Raw genomic sequence first — 24,979 nt, 5'->3', positions numbered from 1 at the left:
TGCTACTCTGGTCTGTCTACCATCTCCTGAGACCAGTACCATGGGCCATGGTCGCCGCATGCGCAGAGGCCACTCCCGTGCTCCTAAGCTGAAGCAGGGCTCTCCTGACTACCTGTTGCCGAACTCCTGCTTGAACAACGTTTACCCTGATGTCTCCAGTCCTGACCCTGGCGTGCCCACCGACGATGCTGTCTTCTCCTATCCTGATCCTGCTACGTACGACTATGAACTGCGCAATCCGGATCAGCCTGCGCGGTCTAAGGTTGGTGCTTTTACAATCCCACCTCAGCCACGCGGTCCGACCCAGGTTTGTGGCGAGCACAGCCGTGACACTACATAGGCATAGATCCACAACCAATGGTACTTGAGGAAGAAAATAAACATACACATGAAGATCTGGAAGTTACTTTTTAATAGATTAGAAAAATTGCTTAGAAGCGAAATCAAACAGTGGTGGGACGCCACGACTTTGGAAAAATACAAAGAACAAAGAAGGATCCCTAGGGGTTCATGAATTTTCAAGTCCCCCATGTTTTATTTCAACAATTGACATCAAAGAATATCTTGAAACCAACACTGACCAAGATGTTAGGATATATCAGGATAGGATTGAAAAAGGAATCAAACAGGTAGAAAAAGAAGTGATAGAAATTAAACAATAAATATTTTAGAGATAAGAGAGATTATGATCCGTGTATGTATAAAAATTGGAAAAAAAAATCTACATCTGAGAGAAACCAAAACCAAACTAATTATATAAAAAAAAAAAATTATGAGAATAGGTGGGCTCCACCGAAAAAATCATATGGTAGATCCCCACCTAAATACTCAAAATTACATGTATATAAAAAAGCCACACATGAATCAGAATCCAAAGGGGAGCAAGAGTATATCCTAAATATCATATGAGCTCTCCTTTCCATCCAACTAAGGCTGAGTCCATGGTCAGCGCTTAGGCACTGACCCGATCTGAGGCGCGCTGACGCTTGTCAGTGAGCCACTGCAGCTGCAATGAGAGCGGCTTTAGCAGGGGCTCGCGCACGCTTCCGCAGGCGTGCAGAGGCGTAGCACTTAATTTTTTTTTAGTTTTGGCGCTCACGGGAGCGCAGGGCCGGTCACGTGAGCGGTTCGCCCAATAAGGGCGAACCAGCTCCGTGATGTCACTGGCCCGCCCCCGGACAACGCGCGAACTAAGGACAGGGAAAGCACCCACTTTCCCTCAGCCTCAGCGCGCCTCCGCACGGCTGGAGTCACCATGGACTCAGCCTTAAAAATGTAGATAATACATGTAACAAACAGAAACATCACAAAAATCACATTTCTGACTCAGCTAAGAATATAAGCAGTAAGAAAGATCATGATTTTGGTTTAGAGAAGAGAAGAGATCTACGTTCTCTTTTTTTAGACTGGAAGAAAGAAAGGGAACAGAAATTTCAAAGGAGAGTCAGAAGAGATTTCAGATATACTCAATATAAAGAAAAGAAAAAAAGTCAAGAAAAAAGAAAATATATATCAGAAAAACAAACGATTAAAAGAAAATAGAATATTAAAAAAATCAAGAAAATATTTAACATAAGTAAATATGTTTTGACAAAGAATGAAAAAAGGGTCTTAGGCTTTCATTTGCATCAGTGTGTGCCCCCAATAATTTCAACACCTATATAGATGTACAAACATTCAATAGAAAATTAACTTTAAAGAGATTTGGTGATTAAGGAGGCTTAAATAGCCTAACAACTAGCCTTGGACAATACCCCTGAGGAAGAGATCCACACTTAGAGTCTTGAAATGCGTAGGGTGCTGCTTTGTGGTACAGCAAGGACCCCGTAGCCAGGAAAAGCCAGGCATGACATTATCAGGAGATACTGAGCGGTGATGAGTCAGAGGAATCGTGACCGTAAGGCTGATTGGAGACACCGGCATCCAGCTCCAGATCTGGGACCAAATCGCCAGAGAGATCCACACAATATGGCGCATATCGAAAGGACCTTCCATGAGTAGGATTCCAATTTTTACTCGGCGGAGGAAAGAGGATCATCATTCACAGTGTACACTTTTTATGTTTTAGGTTGTTGTAGCAATCTTTTATTGCATCCATATGGATTATTAAATTGTTTATTATACCCTCTGCAATGTCATCCCTGATCATTAGTATACACCATTATATTGCTTAGGTAATGCACTATTGTGGCATGTCCTATTTTTTTTGTCTCCTCTTTCTGAGGTTTAAAGATACAATCAGGATTGGAGTGGATCCAGAAGTGCCCACACCGGAACAGATCTTGTCTCAAAGTAATCCAGGCACCATAGAGGTCTGTTTTTCAGCACAATCTCCAACTGGTTGTCAGACAGCCAGTTGGACTTTTTAGGCTGCATCTGGACCTCAAGTCTTTGGACTTTATTTACTCTAGTATTATTTTTCACAGGGGAATGAAACAAATAATGAACTAAATGGAATAGATGAGGATACAAGGTGGTATGGAGGTAGAATGGGGGCAAGTGCAAGTTTGACAAGCAGTGAGATACCCATAAAAAATAGAGATAATACTAGAAAACTTCTAAAGACTAAACCAAGTGGGAGCAGAAAGGAAGGAGCAGATAAGATAATAGTACAGGCTGAAAAAAACCTGAAATGCATGCTTGCTAATGCAAGAAGCCTGACAGATAAAATGGGGGAGCTTGAATTAATAGCTACAAGGGAGCAGTATGATATCATAGGCATTACTGAAACATGGTGGGATGAAACTCATGACTGGACAGTTAATTTAGAGGGGTATTCTCTTTTTCGGAAGGATCGAACAAATAGAAGGGGAGGTGGAGTATGTCTATATGTTAAACCAGATCTAAAACCTATTATAAGGGATGATGTCTATGAAGGGAATGATGAAAATGTAGAGACCTTGTGGATAGAAATTAGCAGTGGAGGTAAAAGTATAAAGAAAATGTTTGTGGGAATATGCTATAAACCACCAAATATCTGTGAGATTGAGGAAGCTAAAATACATTTGCAAATGAAGAAGGCATCAAAACTGGGTCATGTTTGCATAATGGGGGATTTTAATTATCCAGACATAGACTGGGGCAATGAGATTAGCGTTACAACAAAAGGGAACAGGTTTTTGTGGGTGCTTAAAGATAATTATATGACCCAAATTATTGAGGAACCAACCAGGAGAGGGGCAGTTCTGGATTTGGTCATATCAAACAATGTAGAAGTAATAACAAATATTCAAGTCCTGGAACATTTGGGTAACAGTGATCATAACATGGTCTCATTTGAAATAAATTATCAAAAAACAGATTACTTGGGTTCAACAAAGACTTTAAACTTTAGAAAGGCAGATTTTAATAAACTGAGGTCTAATCTAGTAGTAATACAATGGGATGATGTTTTTGCAGGGAAAATGTAGAAGATAAATGGGCAGTCTTTAAAACATTGTTAGAAAAACACACTTATCAGTGTATACCCTTGGGTAATAAGTATAAAAGAATTAAGTCAAAACCAATGTGGCTAAATAAACAGGTAGGGGAGGAAATGGACAAGAAGAGGAAGGCGTTTAGATTCTTTAAGTCAGAAGGGACAGAGACATCGTATCAGAATTATAAGGAATGTAACAAAAATTGCAAAAGGGCAATCAAATTAGCAAAAATGGATAATGAAAAAAGGATTGCAATAGAAAGTAAGGTCAACCCTAAAAAGTTCTTTAAGTACCTTAATAACAAAAAAATGAGAAAAGAAAATATAGGACCCTTTCAGTGTGAGATGGGTAGGCAGATTATTGGAGATAAGGAGATAGCAGAGGTATTAAACAAATTATTTGCCTCTGTGTTTACCAGGGAAGCATCAGGTTCAATAGTAGTGCCACAGGAGGAAGCCACAACCTCCATATTAATGACCAATTGGTTAACTGAGGAAGAAGTTCATAAGCGACTTGAAAAAATTAAAGTAAATAAGGCACCTGGCCCCGATGGCATACATCCAAGAGTTCTCAAGGAGTTAAGCTCAGTAATAGCAAAACCATTATATTTAATATTCAAGGACTCCATTTCCACAGGCTCAGTACCACAAGATTGGCGTAAAGCAGATGTGGTGCCTATATTTAAAAAGGGAGCTAGATCACACCCAAGGAATTACAGACCTGTAAGCCTGACTTCAATAGTAGGGAAACTACTTGAAAGTTTAATACGGGATAATATTCAGGAATACCTAATGGAAAACAAAATTATTAGTAATAGTCAGCATGGATTTATGAAGGATAGATCTTGCCAAACTAACCTTATTTGTTTCTTTGAGGAGGTAAGTAGGAATTTAGACCAGGGTAATGCAGTTGATGTGGTCTACTTAGATTTTGCAAATGCTTTTGATACGGTTTCACACAAGAGGTTGGTGTACAAAATAAAGAAAATTGGACTCAGTAATAATATATGCACCTGGATTGAAAACTGGTTAAAGGACAGACAACAGAGGGTTGTCATAAATACGACTTTAGCCCAACCTGAAAAAGTTCCGAGTGGAGTACCTCAAGGATCGGTACTGGGACCCCTGCTTTTTAACTTGTTTATTAATGACCTTGAGGTTGGGATCGAGAGCAAAGTCTCCATCTTTGCTCATGATACTAAATTGTGTAAGGTAATAGAATCAGAGCAGGATGAAATTTCTCTTCAGAAGGACTTGGAGAGACTGGAAACGTGGGCAGGTAAATGGCAAATGAGGTTTAATACAGATAAATGTAAGGTTATGCATTTGGGATGCAAGAATAAAAAGGCGACTTACAAATTAAATGGAGATATATTGGGGGAATCCTTGATGGAGAAGGATTTAGGAGTGCTTGTAGACAGCAGGCTTAGCAATAGTGCCCAATGTCATGCAGTAGCTGCAAAGGCAAACAAGATCTTCTCTTGCATCAAATGGGCAATGGGTGGAAGGGAAGTAAACATAATTATGCCCCTTTACAAAGCACTAGTAAGACCACACCTTGAATATGGAGTACAATTTTGGGCACCAATCCTAAGAAAAGACATTATGGAACTAGAGAGAGTGCAGAGAAGAGCCACCAAATTAATAAAGGGGATGGACAATCTAACTTATGAGGAGAGGCTAGCTAAATTAGATTTATTTACATTAGAAAAGAGGCGTCTAAGAGGGGATATGATAACTATATACAAATATATTCAGGGACAATACAAGGAGCTTTCAAAAGAACTATTCATCCCACGGGCAGTACAAAGGACTCGGGGCCATCCCTTAAGTTGGAGGAAAGGAAATTTCACCAGCAACAAAGGAAAGGGTTCTTTACAGTAAGGGCAGTTAAAATGTGGAATTCATTACCCATGGAGACTGTGATGGCAGATACAATAGATTTGTTCAAAAAAAGGTTGGACATCTTTTTAGATGGGAAAGGTATACAGGGATATACCAAATAAGTATTCATGGGAAAGATGTTGATCCAGGGATTAATCCGATTGCCAATTCTTGGAGTCAGGAAGGAATTAATTTTTCCCCATAAAGGGTTTTTTTGTTTGCCTTCCTCTGGATCAATAAGTAAGTATAGATATAGAATAAAGTATCTGTTGTCTGAATTTAGCATAGGTTGAACTTGATGGACGTACGTCTTTTTTCAACCTCATCTACTATGTAACTATGTAACTATGTATATGTACATTAATTGTATGAATTGACACTAGCGCTATCTGCACTAATTATTCACCCCTAATTATTCAATTAACCTGAGCATATGTTACTAAGAATTGAACAGATGTTACATACAAATCATTCTTACATACGAGATCTTAGGCAACAACATTACCCCACAATACATGGACAGGGTTTCTCCTATTCATATACCTCTATATTATATTTATCAACCAGTATAGACAGATCATGAACCTCTTTTGAAGAGATTATAGAAAAAAGAAAAGTATTTGTAAGAATAATAAAAAAAAGGGGAAATGAAAATGGTCGAAGTGGAAAATGTGTAAGTATATACAGTTCCAAAAAACTACTGATGAAGTCTGATCATGTACATTGATGTACCTATTAGAAGGTACACTGTTTGTTACCGTGGTTACCAATTTGTTTTCATTTTAAATATTTAATTTCTCTGAAATGGTGCAAGTTAAATGTCTGAAAATGTATTGCAAGTTGCAAAATAATACATTTAATGTTTTGTATTAAGAAGCCGGTCGATAAAATGTATCATTAATGTATATTTTATCACTAAAAAAAAAAAAAAAAAACAATTACAAGATCGGGGCTGCATCAATTTGGTATCCTCGAAATTTCATCAGAATCGGTCAAGGTGTTTCACCTGTGGACAGAGAACACACGTACAAACACACACCCAAAAGAGCTTTTAAAGGCTAGTTGAAATCTTCACTTCACTCATCTAAAAAACAAGACCTTTTAAAACAAAGGTTGTTTTTTTGCTGAATGTAAAAATATTTTTAACTGGATACTTGCCCACTTCTGTCCCAATTACATATGAGTTCTAGAAAGCAGATTACAGGGATTACTCCTTAAGAGTCTACAAGAGTTAATTTTGGAGTTGAAATTGGAGGTGAAGATTGGAGGAAGATCTGGACTCCGCATTACAACTTTGCCACTGTGAGACATTAACTTTTAACATCTGTGATTAATTTGTACACTTTTATCCTCCAGTACCTTGGAACTCTCTCCTCCTGCATCTCACTATGCCCTCCCTATTTCTTTTTTCTGTTTACTGTTTCCTTAATCCTTTATGAAATCTGTTCTCTCCAACTTCCCCACTGCACCCTTATTTATACACCTGTCTCCCAACAGCTTCTTTACCCGTCAATAAAAAACACCCACACAAATCCTCTATTCACACCCTCTATCTACTCCTTCCTGCTGCTGGGGATCTCCCCTAAGTCTGAAGCCAGACATACACACCTGATCTCACTTATGCCTCCCTGCAACCTCTTCCCCTGTAAATGGTGTTAACCTTTTCATTTAACACTGACCTTCCTTACATTTTACCCCACAAATCAAGCATCCCAATAGCCTGCACTCGTGGCTATTGTCCCACACTTAGTCACTCCTACCACACATTGTGACCAAGCACTACCATCTACAGCACTTACTCCCTCACCTGCTGTCTCTGTATGTTTCCCATTAAACCTCTTAGGACTTAGATTGTAAGCTCTTCGGGCAGGGATTTCCTTTCCTATTGTCTGATTTTGCTGCACTTATTGTATAATTATAATTACCTGTACTGTATTCTTTGTGAAGCGCTGAGTGCACTTTTGGCACTATATAAATAAAGACATACAATACAATACAATTGCAATAATGCTAATCTGCTCACTATAGCACGGAAACTCCCTTTAGGTGTTTCTGTACGATATTGCCCTCATTGACACTACAGCACTTTAATGACCCCTCCCCCCACCCCCCAGTAAAGTAAACATTATAATTTGTTTAACAAATCTCACTAAATGAAGTCCAATATGAGCAGTGGAGCTAGAGTTTAATAGAATGAATTTAATCAGCAGCCGATGTTCCTCATTTTTACTGTTAAGAGGATGAATCGCAAGATCAGAGAATTCCAACATTTCAAGAGCCTTAGTACCCGCATAAAACATTTTACTCAGCCTTTGGAACACTAGCTTACCTATCCAATGCACATAGAACAGTGATTCTCAAGTTGTGGTCCAGGGGTGTGCAGTGGTTCTTCCCAAAATGTTGCAAAAACAGACGGCTCTCCCATGTAGGCTGTATATTTATTTTATAATTTTTAGAGACAGTTCCAGTAATTTTGAAGTGTGTAGACACACACACACACACACACACACACACACACACACACACACACACACACACACACACACACACACACACACACACACACACACAGTTAAGCAGAGGAAGATTTAAATATGGTGGGCCTCCAAAGAATAATTAATAGTGATGTGTCCTGCAATATGGAAACGTTTGAGAATCCCCGACCTAGAATATTATTATCGTTGGGTTATTTTTTTTTACTTTATAAATGTATATTTTCCCATGTACATGTCCCATGACATTTCCCATGTCCCATGACATTTAAATACACGTTTCCCAGATTTACATTTATTAAAAATAGCATGTAGCAAAACATTTTTTTTTTAATACCCACCATTAAGTATTTTCTTTTTCACAGAGCCTCTGAAGTCTCCTTTAAACCTTATGGCCAAATAGTCTCTGCAATGAAACAGTCTCTTATCTAAACCTTTTGCTTTAGATAAAAACAATCATATCTGCTTTAAGGCATCATTGGAAGTCTAGCATTCAATAGAAGACCGGTTGAAAGCAACTGCTCTAAATCATGGCAATTTCATTGACCTGGCATAAATCCAATGCAAGTGTTCTGTAAATAAATAATATTTCTGCTGTGACAACCATTAGTACAATGCTGTGTCTGACACAAGAGTCCGTCAAGAAATACGTTTATTTTGTGGTAATGATCGCGTAAAACATCAAGAATGATTCAAAATACATGTATTCATATATATTTTTATACTGAAATTACATTCCAAAATTTCACTTTAATGAATATGTGCATATGATAAGCAACAGGCAAGTTGTAAAATGCATAATACAATACTTTACACCGTGACAAGTTTTCATGACGTGGTAAATAATACAAATATAAAAAAATAAAACCACTGTTAAATTTGACTTATTTACAATAAAATCATCACAAACAAAGAAATAAAAAAAGAAACGTAGATGCTATTTATACATAATGTTGCATCACAATCTATAAGTATCATTGCCAATAACACAGTTAAAGCACTAAGCAGGTCTCATACAAAATGGAAGCTATATAAAAGCACATTTATTTTCCCATTTTGCTGTTGACATCTTTCCTTTAGCACTCCCTAATTTGCCTAAAATTAAAGCAAATATGCATCCAAATTGAATTATAATTTGCCGCCAGTGGTTAAAGTGCCATTAAGTGATTCTGTACATCTATGCCAGAAAGAAAGAACTTTTTTTCTTTAAAAAAAAAAATAGTGGCACAAGGATGTTTTGAATGTTTAAAGCAGCAACTCACCGTGGTCTGCTTTTTTTACTTTCTTAACTCACCCAAACTTTTCTTGCAAGCATTGCTAGCAAGCCAGATAAGCTGTGAGAACAAAAAGTTAGAATGCCACTTTTAAAACATCCATTATTTAAAAAAATAAAATTTAGAAAAAAAGCCCATCGTATCACAGTCATTTTAGGGTTGCCACTTGGTCTCTAAATTGTCTTAATTGCCAAAATACATTAGGATGTTACTGCCAACAGAGCAGTCATATTACATGTAGGGCTGCCAAGGAATGCTGAGAACAGAGAAAGACAATGAGGGTCATGTATCCAAGTCTACATGCCACAAAACCGGTTAAAAAAAGTACATTAAAAAAAATGTCATCAACGAATCTTGTGCTATTGTTTGTTCCTTTTGTTGGCCCAGTTTTGCAGCCGGGAGACTGATACATAACTCCTAATGTTTTCCAAGGGAAAAGCAAGAGTGCAGAGATGTTTTCCTTTAAAAAGCTTTATGCATTGAAAATAAAATACGAAAAAGATCAAACTTAACAATAACGTTTGTAATCAAAAGACAGACTCATTAGCAACACAAATTACACAAACTAAAATGTTTTTTTTTTTTTTAATGGCTTTTATAATATCTGTTTTAAACAAGTAGGAATGTTTGTGCTGGGAGAAAAAAAACAAAAATAAATGAAAACAAAGGGCAGACAAAAACGGTGTAACTGCATATTGAAATGATATTTACTATGTACTGGCAGTGGGATTACAACATGTCATGGACGGCATCTTCGGCATATATGAAATTACCCTCTCAGATGGTTGTGCTTTAGTTAAGATTTAAAAAAAAGTAAAAAAAAGTTAAAGTATTTAGGGTTATTATTTATCTGGAAACTTATACCAGGGCTATTACATATAAAATGCAGACAACGTGTATGTAAAACAGGTAACTAATATTTGTGTAACATGCATACAGAACCAGCAATTTCCTTTAGCACCTAAAATAATTGATGAAAACAAACTGAAACCAACGTTAAATAGATTACTTAGATTTTCTGTACTATATAATACACACCTCATCTCTGCTGCCTGTGCTGGTTTTGAGCACAATAAGAGGATTATGAATTATGAATAGCACAGAGCTGAAACACCAATGTTCCTTGACAAAAAGCAAGTACTGTATATATACGGAAGTATTAGGAAACTGTTAGTTCAAACAAAGCCCCTGTCTGTTTCCATAAGGGTTTAGATTGGGCTCTTTGATCTCTGGGGCTAGACCTGTTAATCACATCCAGATCAATATGTTAATTACGTTATGTTTGTTTTATATTTAGGACTGCAGGGATGTCAGAAATAAGACACAAACGGCCACATTAACCAAGCAGTGCTAAGAAGACATTTCTTACAGCCAGTGATCAAAAGGAATATGGATTACCACTAAGGTAAATTCTATATATGCCAAAGTTGCTGTTCGGTGCATTTTTGTCTGAGAATCCCTACATGGCTACTTTGGCATATATAGAATGTAACCCATAATATGTATTTGCATAGCCGGTGTCTCGCTACTTTTTTGCTTATACACTTATAAATTCTTCACTTATGGCCAATAATTTTGAGCAATACATGAGTGCATTGTCTCAACATTTTGTAAAACAGCCGATGCCCTAAGTTATAATTGAAATGCACGATGCACAGAGTCAGAATTATACAGGCACACATTATAGTGACTTGATATGTCTAAAATGCATCATATATATACTTAAATGTGCATGATACAGATGTCAGACTTCGTTATTGTTTGTATATTAACTATGTGTTGCAAAATCTTAGAAGTGGGTGCGCAGCAGTAAAATATTCTGTTTTACTTCAATTAGCATAATTGGTTTGCATAATTAAATGCATGGTATATAAACATAGCTTTATGCTTGAAACACTATACAGTTATTGGACTTTAATGTATGGTACCTGTACATATAATCAATGGTGCCTTCTTTAATTCAGTTTTATTTTAATGTATGTTTTCTAGGATCACAGTTGTGTACTTTAAATGACATTATGGTGGAACTTTTGAATGTACAGACTTCTGTTCATTCTGCTGTTACCTGAGAGGATTGCTTGTGCAGGACTCACTTCAGAAACTGTCATTGATGTAGATATGAATATAGTACAGCTGATTAGATGCACCATGAACACATTACATTGATATGCAAGACGTGGGGGAAATGAACAAACAAAGGTTGTTTACTCCACACCCTTGGTATAACCAGTCTTTTGTTTATTTCCCAGAACTTCAAACACCCCTTGTGTTTTGTAATTACCATTTAGACCCCAGAGGAAACCGATGCACATTCCTTAGCAGAGATCAAACCCTGGGAAACCTCTGACCTGTCCACCAATATATTACAGTCCATGATGGATCAGGCATTAATGGCAATTCTAAGACATCAAATGAGATTAAGACACACATACATTATTTAGTTTGAGTATCTTTCCTAAACCAATCAGAAACATCCTACATGTTGGGAATTGTGCAGATACCCACATACTGTATATGGAGACAGGGTCAGTCAGTTAGTCAGTCAAGAGGAGGGAGAGTAAAGAGATACCTGTTGGAATTCCAAATGACATCATAATTCTTGTGCACTTGTAAATCTGTATACATCTGTTATTTATATCAATGTATGATTAGATTGGATGGGATGTATTGTATTGTTTTATTAGGTCTGTAATAAGTACAAACCTTATCAGGAAGTATAATTAGTATGAATGTGTATTATTATAATATATATTTTTTTGCTGTTCTAATAAATTTCTGTTTATTTGATTGAAGCAATTTCTATTGTGTCTAAAACTCTCATAGACCAGGGTATACATGTGCAAATGTGCCTCCTATTGGAATACATATCTACACATGTATTTCCTTAAGTAATAGATTTGCTAGTATTATTTTATTAATTCTTATAAGCAAGAGATACTTTTATAGATTGATAACTAATATATGCATCTGTATTTATATTTCTGGATAAGGCTAAAAATATATATTTGCTAGTTAATTCTTATAAGCCAGAGAGATGTATATATATGGATACGTTATAAATGCATCTATGTTCCTATTTCTGGATAAGGCTAGAATATGGTTTTGCTAGTTAATTCTTATAAGCTAAAGATACTCATATGGAGATAATGCATCTATATTTCTATTTGTGGATAAGGCTAAACATTATCGGTAACACTGCAGTACATCACATTGTGTTTGATTATTTCTACATTCACATTTTTTTTGCAAGTACAGCTTCAATAACATTTGTTTCACAGTTTTCTCCCATGATGGTTCTATGATGTGGACATAAAGAGCAATTCAAGGACTAGTAAGAAGCTAGAGGCAGGTGACTGACAAGAATAGTATTGCCCAGTGATGTAAGCAGAAGGCAGTGTTACTCTGCAGATGATTTAGCAATCTAAACAACTATGATCCATAAAATACAATCTATAATTATTTAATAAATATTTTTCTGGTGTGAACTATGATTTTACTAAGATTTCATAAATGAATGTAACTCAAGTTATTACCACAGCAAATACCAATTTGAGTCTCCCCCCCAAAAATAATCACTCATAAAGGGAGAAGTGGAAAAAAATTGTTAGATTTCACGATTGACTCTATTATGTATCAAATGTACACTATTTATATACTTGCAGATGCCCAACAATTTGCAGAGTGGTAACTCACAAGAAACACTGGGCCCACCTAGGCTTCTTTTTAAATTGGAATATTGTTTATTCATAAGATAACTACGTAAAGGAAAACACCAGAATTAATTGAACAAAAAGTCATGTGAATGAAGCATATGGGTCATATTTACGAAGCAGTGCCATCCCAAAAGGCACCTTCCAGGGCTAGTAAGTATGACCCTTTACCGCTCACTCCCTTGAATGGGACTGTAAGGTGTCTTCCAGCTCAGAAGCTGCCTTATGAAGTAGCCCTTCCAGTTCTTAGAGGAAGTATAGTGGCCGGTATTTACTACGTTTCAGAGTCCGGGGACCAAGTTGCCGTTATGACAGCAAGTGACCTTAAACCATTCCATGAAATCCCCGGATTTGAGAAATGGATTATAAACAAATTGTGCACTAACATGTTGCAAGTCTTCCAGGCAGCAATGGATTTAAACAGTAAGAAACACACTCTCACAAACAATTTCAAATTATCTTGGGTACATTGCTGAGTAAAATCGGAATGCCATTGAACATTGTCCCACCAAACACGCATGAAAGTGTAGGTCTGGATTAATTAAACACCCCTAATCCCTTCAAACCACTTCAGCTATAAACAGCGTGCATTCTGACCTTCTTCTATTGGCTGTTGACAAATCTAAAAGAAGTATCATTGGCTTTTCCCATTTGTGCAGGTTGCAATAAATCTTCGGTCTTCACTTTTTGGATGGCAGTAGCATTGTCTTCGCAAAGTCAGTAGCCCCATTTTTCCATACTCAATAACATTGTTGAGTATCGGTGATGCAAGGTAGAAACAAATGGTAATGGTCCATACAAACTACTCTGGTGCTACTTGCTTTCTAGCAAATGCTCTGTTGATAGATTGCATTCCAAAGAGTAGAAATGTATCAGTTCAATTGTAAAACAAAATCATACACGTTTTAGCAAGTCTGTGCTCATTAGCAGAACAAACTGAAAGCAAGTCAAGTTTAAGAAAATGCATTGAGGGCTGTATTAAATCTGAACTTCATGACAAAGCCGTGCAGTAATGTTATGATTAACTTGTGAATCGTGAAATCATAGGGATTAAGAGGATTGCAATAATTTGGTCGTCTTTTTCACAGCTGCAAACAAGAAATGAACTAGGGGATCATGTAAACACAAAGGCAAGTATCATCCTGTATATCTCAGTAAATAAAAAAGTCAATCACCCTCTCAAACAAATATTTAGAGAAATGTGTGGGGAGTTCATAGTAATTCTCTCTCTCTTTTTTTTTTTTTTACCACACAATTAAAGAAAACAAAAAAAAATGTTTTAGTTCATATGTTCCATGTAAAGAGGGCTTCGTGTGATACTGTGGTAGTGGTAGTCATCCCAACAAGATGAGTGTGGTGATGTTTTACACCTGATCTGTTTGGTACTCCGACATGTCAGATAGATTCTCAGAGAAGCTGGTTAACATCTCCTGGTGCTCCTGCTCCTCGATGCAAATTATTTCAAACCTGCAAAGCCTGAACTCCACCGCCAAGGTGCCAAAGTACATTAGGAAGCACATGACAAGGACCCACTGGATCCGCGCCGCATGGATGTGAAACTTCTGAGCCATTAAGATGAAATCTGTGTAAGGCGGTGGTTAAAGAAAACAGGTCAAATGAGAACCTGACTCAAAACAGCATTGCATGTTTCAAAAGAGCTGAAGTTTTCAACTCTCGCCTCAGGGAACCAAAGCCCAGCCATGTTTTGGAAACAACCAAGCAATAAACTTTATATATATAAACAGTATATATATATATATATATATATATATATATATAAAAACTATAACTGAGTGCATTACAATCTTTGTCAATTTCTTGGGTATTTCTAAAATCTTGTGCAATTGGAGTTCCTAGAGGAAATAGGTCAAATCCACTCATCAAGAGACTGGGCTAAAATTAGAATATGAAAGAAAGGTGACTTACCAGGTTTAATGGCCTATAAAACAGGTGTGGGGGAGAAATGACCCGGCCTGGTTGCGGTGGGGGACCCTGCCAGATTATCCCTTCCTCTGCCTGTTCTATGCGTAACCCTCCCAAGGCAGCCATGATTGTGAGGCCAAATCCGCATCCATAGAGGTGAAGGAGCACAGCAAAGAGAGTGGCTCAAAAACTAGTAAAAATATACTTTATTGGTCCATAAAAGAGAGAATGGAAGTGCAAAAACCATCCTACATGTTTCGTGCACCAAGCACTTTATCAAGGATTATCAAGGGGTGGAGATATGTAAAAGTCTCCCAGCTAAAAAATTGGGGCAAAGCTGAAGCATAAACACGTCAGCAGCTTTGTCAGAGAATTAAGATGCAATGGCATTTAGTGATAGTGATAAATAGATGCACAGAAGAATAGCAGATTAGTGCAACTTTGTGCACCAATGTATAAAAACTATTTGTATGTGCGATGTGTGCGCATCAACTTTTTCTCAAAGATTTTTTTTAAATGATATGTAATGTGAAACTTCAAAAATGAGCCCCAAAAATACTCCTCTCATAGCCCCTTGATTTCTATCCTGTATTTCTCAGGAAATGTGTAAATTGCAACATGTGCCACATTCTCTCAATGAATCAAGAAGCTCTCTGGTGAGGGGTTACAGGACGAGTTAAGGGAGGAGATAGCGCAATATTATAATGAGATGTATCAACATTTGTATCAATAACTGGTGGAGTTTTCTTTCTCTTTGTGTCAAATACAGAACATCTCAGCTCCTAAGAGATCTGCCCCAAATGAAAGAAGATACATGTATATTCATGCATAGAACAAGCTTCGTGTATATGTCGCTGGCATAAATAGGCACAGATGAAAAGTTTTGCTTTGTATTTTGGAGCAATTTGCATTTTTGCTACATATATCCCTCTGTGTTTTTGCTTTGGGACATAGAAGTAAATTCAATATAGTCCGAAGCGACCGTTCAGACAATTTTCAGATGAAAATGTCTCGGATTACCGCATGGGAGTATATAGCATTTTCCCCTTAGTCTTCATTCGTTATACTAGAGCTAACACCATGGCAATACTAGAGCTAACACCATGGGGATACTAGAGCTAACACCATGGAGATACTAGAGCTAACACCTTGGGGACTCTAGAACTAACACTATGGAGATTCTACAGCTAAAACCATGGGGATACTATAGCTAACACCATACGGATACTAGAGCTAACACCATACGGATACTAGAGCTAATACCATGGGGATACTAGAGCTAACACCATGGCGATACTAGAGCTAACACCATACGGATACTAGAGCTAACACCATACGGATACTAGAGCTAATACCATGGGGATTCTAGAGCTAACACCATAGGGATTCTAGCGCTAACACCATGGAGATTCTAGAGCTAACACCATGGGGATAATAGACATAACACCATAGGTATTCTAGAGCTAACACCATGGGGATTCTAGAGCTAACACCATGGGGATTCTAGAGCTAACACTATAGCGATACTAGACATAACACCATAGGGATACCGAAGCTAACACCATAGGGATACTAGCGCTAACACCATAGGGATACTAAAGCTAACACCATAGCGATACTAGAGTTAACACCATAGGGTTACTATAGCTAACACCATAGCAATAGTAGACATAACACCATAGCGATACTAGACATAACACTATAGGGATAGTAGAGTTAACACCATAGGGATAGTAGAGCCAACACCATGGGGATACTAGAGCTAACACCATAGGTATAGTAGAGCTAACACCAGGGGGATACTAGAGCTAACACCATGGGGTTACTAGAGCTAACACCATGGGGCTACTAGAGCTAACACCATGGGGATACTAGAGCTAACACCATCGGGATTCTAGAGCTAACACTATAGCGATACTAGACATAACACCATAGGGATACTAGAGCTAACACCAGTAGTATACATAACACCATAGGGATAGTAGAGCTAACACCAGTAGTATAAATAACACCATAGGGATACTACAGCTAACACCATAGGGCAGTGATTCTCAACCAGGTTCCGCGGAACCATGGTGCTCTGTGGAGCACTTTATCAAGGATTATCAAGGGGTGGAGATATGTAAAAGTCTCCCAGCTAAACAATTGGGGCAAAGCTGAAGCATAAAAACGTCAGCAGCTTTGTCAGAGAATTAAGAAGCAATGGCATTTAGTGATAGTGATAAATAGATGCACAGAAGAATAGCAGATTAGTGCAACTTTGTGCACCAATGTATAAAAACTATTTGTATGTGCGATGTGTGCGCATCAACCTTTTCTCAAAGATTTTTTTTAAATGATATGTAATGTGAAACTTCAAAAATGAGCCCCAAAAATACTCCTCTCATAGCCCCTTGATTCCTATCCTGTATTTCTCAGGAAATGTGTAAATTGCAACATGTGCCACATTCTCTCAATGAATCAAGAAGCTCTCTGGTGAGGGGTTACAGGAAGAGTTAAGGGAGGAGATAGCGCAATATTATAATGAGATATATCAACATTTGTATCTATAACTGGTGGTGTTTTCTTTCTCTTTGTGCCAAATACAGAACATCTCAGCTCCTAAGAGATCTGCCCCAAATGAAAGAAGATACATGTATATTCATGCATAGAACAAGCTTCATGTATATGTCGCTGGCGCAAATAGGCACAGATGCAAAGTTTTGCTTTGTATTTTGGAGCAAATTGCATTTTTGCTACATATATCCCTCTGTGTTTTTGCATTTTGACATAGAAGTAAATTCGATATAGTCCGAAGCGACCGTTCAGGCAATTTTCAGATGAAAATGTCTCGGATTACCGCATGGGTGTATATAGAATTTTCCCCTTAGTCTTCATTCGTTATACTAGAGCTAACACCATGGGGATTCTAGAGTTAACACCATGGGGATACTATAGCTAACACCATGGGGATTCTAGAGCTAACACCATGGGGATACTAGAGCTAACACCATACGGATACTAGAGCAAACACTATGGGGATACTAGAGCTAACACTATAGCGATTCTAGACATAACACCATAGGGATACTACAGCTAACACCGTGAGGATACTAGAGCTAATACCATATGGATACTAGAGCTAACACCATACAGATACTAGAGCTAACACCATGGGGATACTAGAGCCAACACTATAGGGATACTAGAGCAAACACTATGGGGATACTAGAGCTAACACTATAGCGATTCTAGACATAACACCATAGGGATACCAGAGCTAACACCATAGGGATACTAGCGCTAACGCCTTAGGGATACTAGAGCTAACACCATAGGGATACTAAAGCTAACACCATAGCGATACTAGAGCTAACACCATAGGGTTACTATAGCTAACACCATAGTGATAGTAGACATAACACCATAGTGATACTAAACATAACACTATAGGGATAGTAGAGTTAACACCATAGGGATAGTAGAGTTAACACCATAGGGATAGTAGAGCCAACACCAGGGGGATACTAAAGCTAACACCATAGGGATAGTAGAACTAACACCACAGGGATTCAAGAGCTAACACCATGGGGATACTAGAGCCAACAACATGGGGCTACTAGAGCTAACACCATGGGGATACTAGACATAACACCATAGGGATACTAGAGCTAACACCAGTAGTAGACATAACACCATAGTGATAGTAGAGCTAACCATAGGGATAGTAGAGCTAACACCATAGGGATACTAACACTAACACCATAGGGATACTAGAGCTAACACCATAGCGATAGTAGAGCTAACACCATAGGGCAGTGATTCTCAACCGGGTTCTGCGGAACCATGATGCTCTATGCAGCCGTCCCAGGGGTTCTGCCTAGCCAACCCAGCAGTTTCCTGGCTCTCCCCTCGTTCCCGGGTTCTGCGGAACCATGATGCTCTATGCAGCCGTCCCAGGGGTTCTGCCTAGCCAACCCAGCAGTTTCCTGGCTCTCCCCTCGTTCTTGCTCTCCCTCCCCCCCCCCCCCCCAGAGGCCACTCACACCCGCGCTCTAGCAGTGCGGCAATTCCGGTGGCTGCTGCTAGCGATCGCGTGCATGTGTGCAGTCCTCGCCACCGCTGCCTCCTGCCTCTAGCCGCCTCCCGCCCGCAACCGCATCCTGCATGCAAATTGAAGTGACTTCCAGCGATCGCGACCAAGCTGTCGCGCCGTCCTGTATCTCCTATTATATGCGCACTCGATGGCGTCAATACATTTGTTTTGACGCAACGTCGCCAGCACTATTAGCGCGGCCTAATATGTGTCAGCCAGATATGGGTTCCCCGAGATTTTTCGAAATACTTCAAGGGTTCCTCCAAACAAAAAAAGTTGGGAATCACTGCCATAGGGATACTAAAGCTAACATCATAGCGATACTAGCGGTAACACCACAGGGTTAGTAGACATAACACCATAGCGATACTAGACATAACACCATAGGGATAGTAGACCTAACACCATAGGTATAGTAGACATAACACCATAGGAATAGTAGAGCTAACACCATAGGAATAGTAGAGCTAACACCATAGTGATACCAGAGCTAACACCATAGCGATATTAGAGATAACACCACAGGGATACGAGACCTAATATTTTGAGTTGTATTATTATATCCGATTCTCCAAAAATGGGATCATATTTACCTGACAGAGAACAACATTTTTTTTGTAGTATTTATATGTAAATCGTGGTTTCACAAAAAGAGCCTAGATACATATTGTAAAAACTATCCAAAGCATTATCATGGTTCTCATGAAAACATTAAAAGAAGATTAAAAATACTTATGCAAGTCAGATTTTTATTTTTTAAATGTGCCTGACAATATATTACCTATTAAACATGCCTTTAGTTTACTTGGGTCATATGAGGGATTGGCTTTAAAAGCAAGACTCAAACATTTGCAAAAAGTAAAACACCCCATCAGAATGTGTGAGAACTCAAAAATACCTAATTTATCTTCATGTAACTAACCATCATACACTCACACTACACACAATACAATGACAATATTCTAATGAGAAAGCTCTCAGCTTTCTTACTTTATACAGAAGCACTGTATGTATGTATATATATACAGCTAAACCCCGTTATAACGCGCCTCGTTATACCGCGATTCGGTTATAACGCGGTTTTCCCGAAGGCTCCCGTTTAAAAAAAAAAAAAAAAAAATTTTTACATTTTTTTTTTACATTTTTTTTTGCACACTGCACACACTGCACACACTGCACACACTCACTGCACACACACTGCTCATTGCTCACACTTCCACACTGCACACACACTGCTCATTGCTCACACTGACACACTGCACACACACTGCACACTGCACACACACTGCACACTGCACACACACTGCTCATTGCTCACACTGCACACACTGACACACTGCACACACACTGCACACACACTGCACACACACTGCACACTGCACACACACTGCACACACACTGCTCATTGCTCACACTGACACACTGCACACACACTGCACACTGCACACACACTGCTCATTGCTCACACTGCACACACTGACACACTGCACACACACTGCACACACACTGCACACTGCACACACACTGCACACACACTGCTCATTGCTCACACTGACACACTGCACACACACTGCACACTGCACACACACTGCTCATTGCTCACACTGCACACACTGACACACTGCACACACACTGCACACACACTGCACACACACTGCACACTGCACACACACTGCAAACACACTGCACATTGCTCACACTGACACACTGCACACACTGCACACACACTGCACACTGCACACACACTGCACACTGCACACACACTGCTCATTGCTCACACTGACACACTGCACACACACTGCACACACACTGCACACACACTGCACACACACTGCACACACACTGCACACTGCACACACACTGCACACTGCTCATTGCTCACACTGCACACACTGACACACTGCACGCACACTGCACACTGCACACACACTGCTCATTGCTCACACTGCACACACACTGCACACACACTGCACACACACTGCTCATTGCTCACACTGCACACACTGACACACTGCACACACACTGCACACACACTGCACACTGCACACACACTGCTCATTGCTCACACTGCACACACTGACACACACTCACACACACTTACAGACACTCACACACACGTACGCACACTCACACACACTCACACACACCCACGCACACTTACGCACACTTACGCACACTCACACACACTTACAGACACTTACAGACACTCACACACACTCACACACACTTACACACACTTAGACACTCACAGACACTCACAGACACTCACAGACACTCACACACACTCACACACACTTACAGACACTCACACACACTCACACACACTTACAGACACTCACACACACTCACACACACTTACAGACACTCACAGACACTCACACACACTTACGCACACTCACGCACACTCACACACACTCACACACACCCACGCACACTTACACACACTCACACACACTTACAGACACTCACACACACTCACACACACTCACACACACTTACAGACACTCACACACACTCACACACACTTACAGACACTCACACACACTCACACACACTTACAGACACTCACACACACTTACACACACTTAGACACTCACAGACACTCACAGACACTCACAGACACTCACACACACTCACACACACTTACAGACACTTACAGACACTCACACACACTCACACACACTCACACACACTTACAGACACTCACACACACTCACACACACTTACAGACACTCACACACACTCACACACACTTACAGACACTCACAGACACTCACACACACTTACACACACTTACACACACACTCAGACACTTACACACACTCACAGACACTTACACACACTCACACCCACATACACACACCCATATACACACACACACTTTCTCTCCCATATATACATACACACACACACTCTCTCACTCTACACAGACGGGGGGTGGGGTCGGAGCAGAGGAAAGGCCGCGACCAGCACCACCACCCGCTCCCCCCCTCCTCCCGCGCAGGCAGCGGGAGCACCGGGGACAGCGATGGGGAGAAGAAACCCCCCGCTACCACCTCCATGCAGGCAGCGGGATCTGAGGTAAGCGGCGACCTGAGGGACATCCCCGCTCCCATCTCCTGCCCCGCGGGCTGTCCCGCGGTGACAGGGGGAAGCGGGGACAGGAGGGACATCCCCGCTCCCATCTCCTGCCCCGCGGCCTGTCCCGCGGTGACAGGGGGAAGCGGGGACAGGAGGGACATCCCCGCTCCCATCTCCTGCCCCGCGGCCTGTCCCGTGGTGACAGGGGGAAGCGGGGACAGGAGGGACATCCCCGCTCCCATCTCCTGCCCCGCGGCCTGTCCCGCGGTGACAGGGGGAAGCGGGGACAGGAGGGACATCCCCGCTCCCATCTCCTGCCCCGCGGCCTGTCCCGCGGTGACAGGGGGAAGCGGGGACAGGAGGGACATCCCCGCTCCCATCTCCTGCCCCGCGGCCTGTCCCGTGGTGACAGGGGGAAGCGGGGACAGGAGGGACATCCCCGCTCCCATCTCCTGCCCCGCGGCCTGTCCCGCGGTGACAGGGGGAAGCGGGGACAGGAGGGACATCCCCGCTCCCATCTCCTGCCCCGCGGCCTGTCCCGCGGTGACAGGGGGAAGCGGGGACAGGAGGGACATCCCCGCTCCCATCTCCTGCCTCGTGGGCTGTCCCGCGGTGACAGGGGGAAGCGGGGAGCGGAGGGACATGCCCGCTCCCATCTCCTGTCCCGCGGGATAAATATGCGCTAAAGCGCGGCGGCCATTTTTTTTCCCCGCGACCCCGTTAGTAACGCGGTGGTCTCGGGGTGGACCCCGAGACCCGCGTTATAACGGGGTTTAGCTGTATATATATATACACACACATATAACTACATTCTCTATATGGGACGTGCACCTGTGGCTTAACAGCACCTATTGGAGTGCCAACTGCCTTATCTGACTATATATACACACATATATATACACACAGATATATACATACATATATATATTTATTTTATATCTGGACATTTTTATATGTTTATTTTATTCATTTTTTATTACATTTATTTTTTAGTCCTGAACAGCATAGCCATCCATTTCACTACATATCATTTGACCTCACTCATGCTAATTAGATATAGGTAGGCGCCACTCCTTGTTCATATATATATATATATATATATATATATATATATATATATATATATATATATCTCAGATGTCCAGGGCACTCATAACATGTCAAATGTGGACAAGGTGGCAAAACACTTACTGTAGCTTCAAGTAGGGTGCATGCAGCAGGGCCAGAATCACCATCCAGCTCCAGATAATATATAGCAACAGAAAGAAAGTCTGCCACGCACACGCGTTCTAAGTGAAACTTTGCATTTTGTCACTGAAATTGTGTTTTGATTTTTAATTAAAAACATCACCATCACAAATACAATTTCTGTGACAAAACACAAAGACGGTTCACTTAAAATGCGCGTGCTCGGCACACACACACTTTTTTTTCCCATACCACACCATACTGAGTGCTGCAGACTTTCTTTCTGTTGCATCAGCTACAGAGAGCTGTTGCCAGCTACAATTTGTTGATATCTATGTTGTTATCTACAAACCCAACCAGACTGTACCAACACTTTTGACTGGCAATCCTCCTTATCTGACCTGTACTCATTCTCACTTTGTTGTTTGTGACAATTCTACTTCTAGTTGTCATAAATAGGTGTAAAAACAGAGGATGATCCCTCTTGCCATGGTACAGCATGATTTGTTAAAGAATGAAAGCTTTATATTAATATGATTGCAGTGTCAAAGTCCATGCTTGTCCTGGCTGGGCAACAGAGAGGGACTTTCCTCTGTTTTCACATTAACCCTACAATTGCAGTCGGCATGCTGTATGTGGCAATGTCAGGTTTACATGACTGATTGATTAAGCAGCACACTTGGTTGGACCATCTTAGCATCGTTACTGTGAATTTGTGTCATGTATGGGCATTTGCATGTTATATTTTGGTAGCTACCATCTGGTAATGACAAACGGGAAGACCAGGTAAACCTGCTCAGCTAAAAGGACTTATATTAAAAAAAAAACACAATTGAAAAAAAAAAAAATGATTGTGAGTCACTGAAGAGGTGTAATACTCTGCCATAGAGAAGTTCAGCAAATCAAATACTTATAGCATGTGAAGAGCAGGTCATGATGTGAAGTGGCCACATTATTTCATTTCTAAGGTGTGTGCATCTACTCAAGCACAGAGGATTGAAAGGCTACTAAATACTCTCAAAGCTGTCAGTGCCATGCGTCATCAAATAAGGCTGTGTGAAGCCCAGCCAGTTATCGGGACACTTGAAGAGGAAACTGAGAGGTTTCGAAAGACTCTGTACACTACAATTTCATCTATGAAGAGCTCTCGTGTTGGTCCCCTGAAAAGTATCAGCACCTACTAGTATGCTATGTTCCCCCAGGAAAACTGGAAGAGGAGGGGCTACTATAACATTAGACTACTGGTCCTCTGACAAAGACAGATACAAAGAAACCAATTTAACATGATTTCATCTATGTAAGGGAGTCAATTATACGGTTGTTAACAAAATGTTGTTAACTAGGAAGAGTTACACCTGCAAAAGGCACTATTCAAACCATTGGGTTGAGTGTGAGCAGGATCAGCAGCCTTCTGATTAGCCAAAACCGCCATTCACTAGCCATGTACCCACACGCAAGAGCCACTCATTTTGTTTAAATAGCAAAAGTAACTAGTGTCTGCTATGTTATGCCAATTTGCATGTAATATTTTTATATTAGCATCAGCATACTTTATCATTACAAGAGGCATTTCTCACTTTGTCTTTTATAGGATAAGGTAAGTTCACACCTATTTCATCTATGAAAGAGACTTAGGAGTCAAAGCGTGATATGTGCCATCGCGCTAAAATCGGCGAGATCGGCCATTGACTTTGATGACACGTATCGGCGATACAGCAGCGATAGCACGGATCATGCTTTAATGACTCCCGTGAGGCACACTTGAGTAGACGGGAAGGTGCTCGTAGTTTGGCACCTCTTAGCAAATATGGCCCTAATTCTGTACAATGATGCTCTTCCAGTTGCTAGGATTTTCAGCATGGACAAGACATCTTCTTCAAATCTGTTGCATCAATAAAACATTGCTTAAAAATGATCTGTTTCCCAAACAGTTG

General features: G+C 40.2%; 1 protein-coding gene across 6 annotated transcripts in view; it reads right to left on the bottom strand.

Annotated features, from left to right (window-relative positions):
* Positions 1–8,429: 8,429 nt before the first annotated feature.
* Positions 8,430–24,979, bottom strand: part of TMEM150C (transmembrane protein 150C) — a 164,521-nt gene continuing 147,971 nt past the window's right edge. For all 6 annotated transcript variants that reach the window (XM_075606358.1, XM_075606349.1, XM_075606376.1 and 3 more), the window contains one exon: positions 8,430–14,360. In XM_075606358.1, the coding sequence (XP_075462473.1) occupies positions 14,143–14,360 (218 nt within the window). In that variant the 3' untranslated portion in view covers positions 8,430–14,142. The remainder of the gene's footprint in view (positions 14,361–24,979) is intronic.

This window comes from Ascaphus truei, chromosome 1 (genome assembly GCF_040206685.1).
Source record: "Ascaphus truei isolate aAscTru1 chromosome 1, aAscTru1.hap1, whole genome shotgun sequence".
Taxonomy (NCBI): Eukaryota; Metazoa; Chordata; class Amphibia; order Anura; family Ascaphidae; genus Ascaphus; species Ascaphus truei.
The sequence above is the reverse complement of the archived record's forward strand: the minus strand, read 5'-3'. Positions and strand labels throughout refer to the sequence as shown.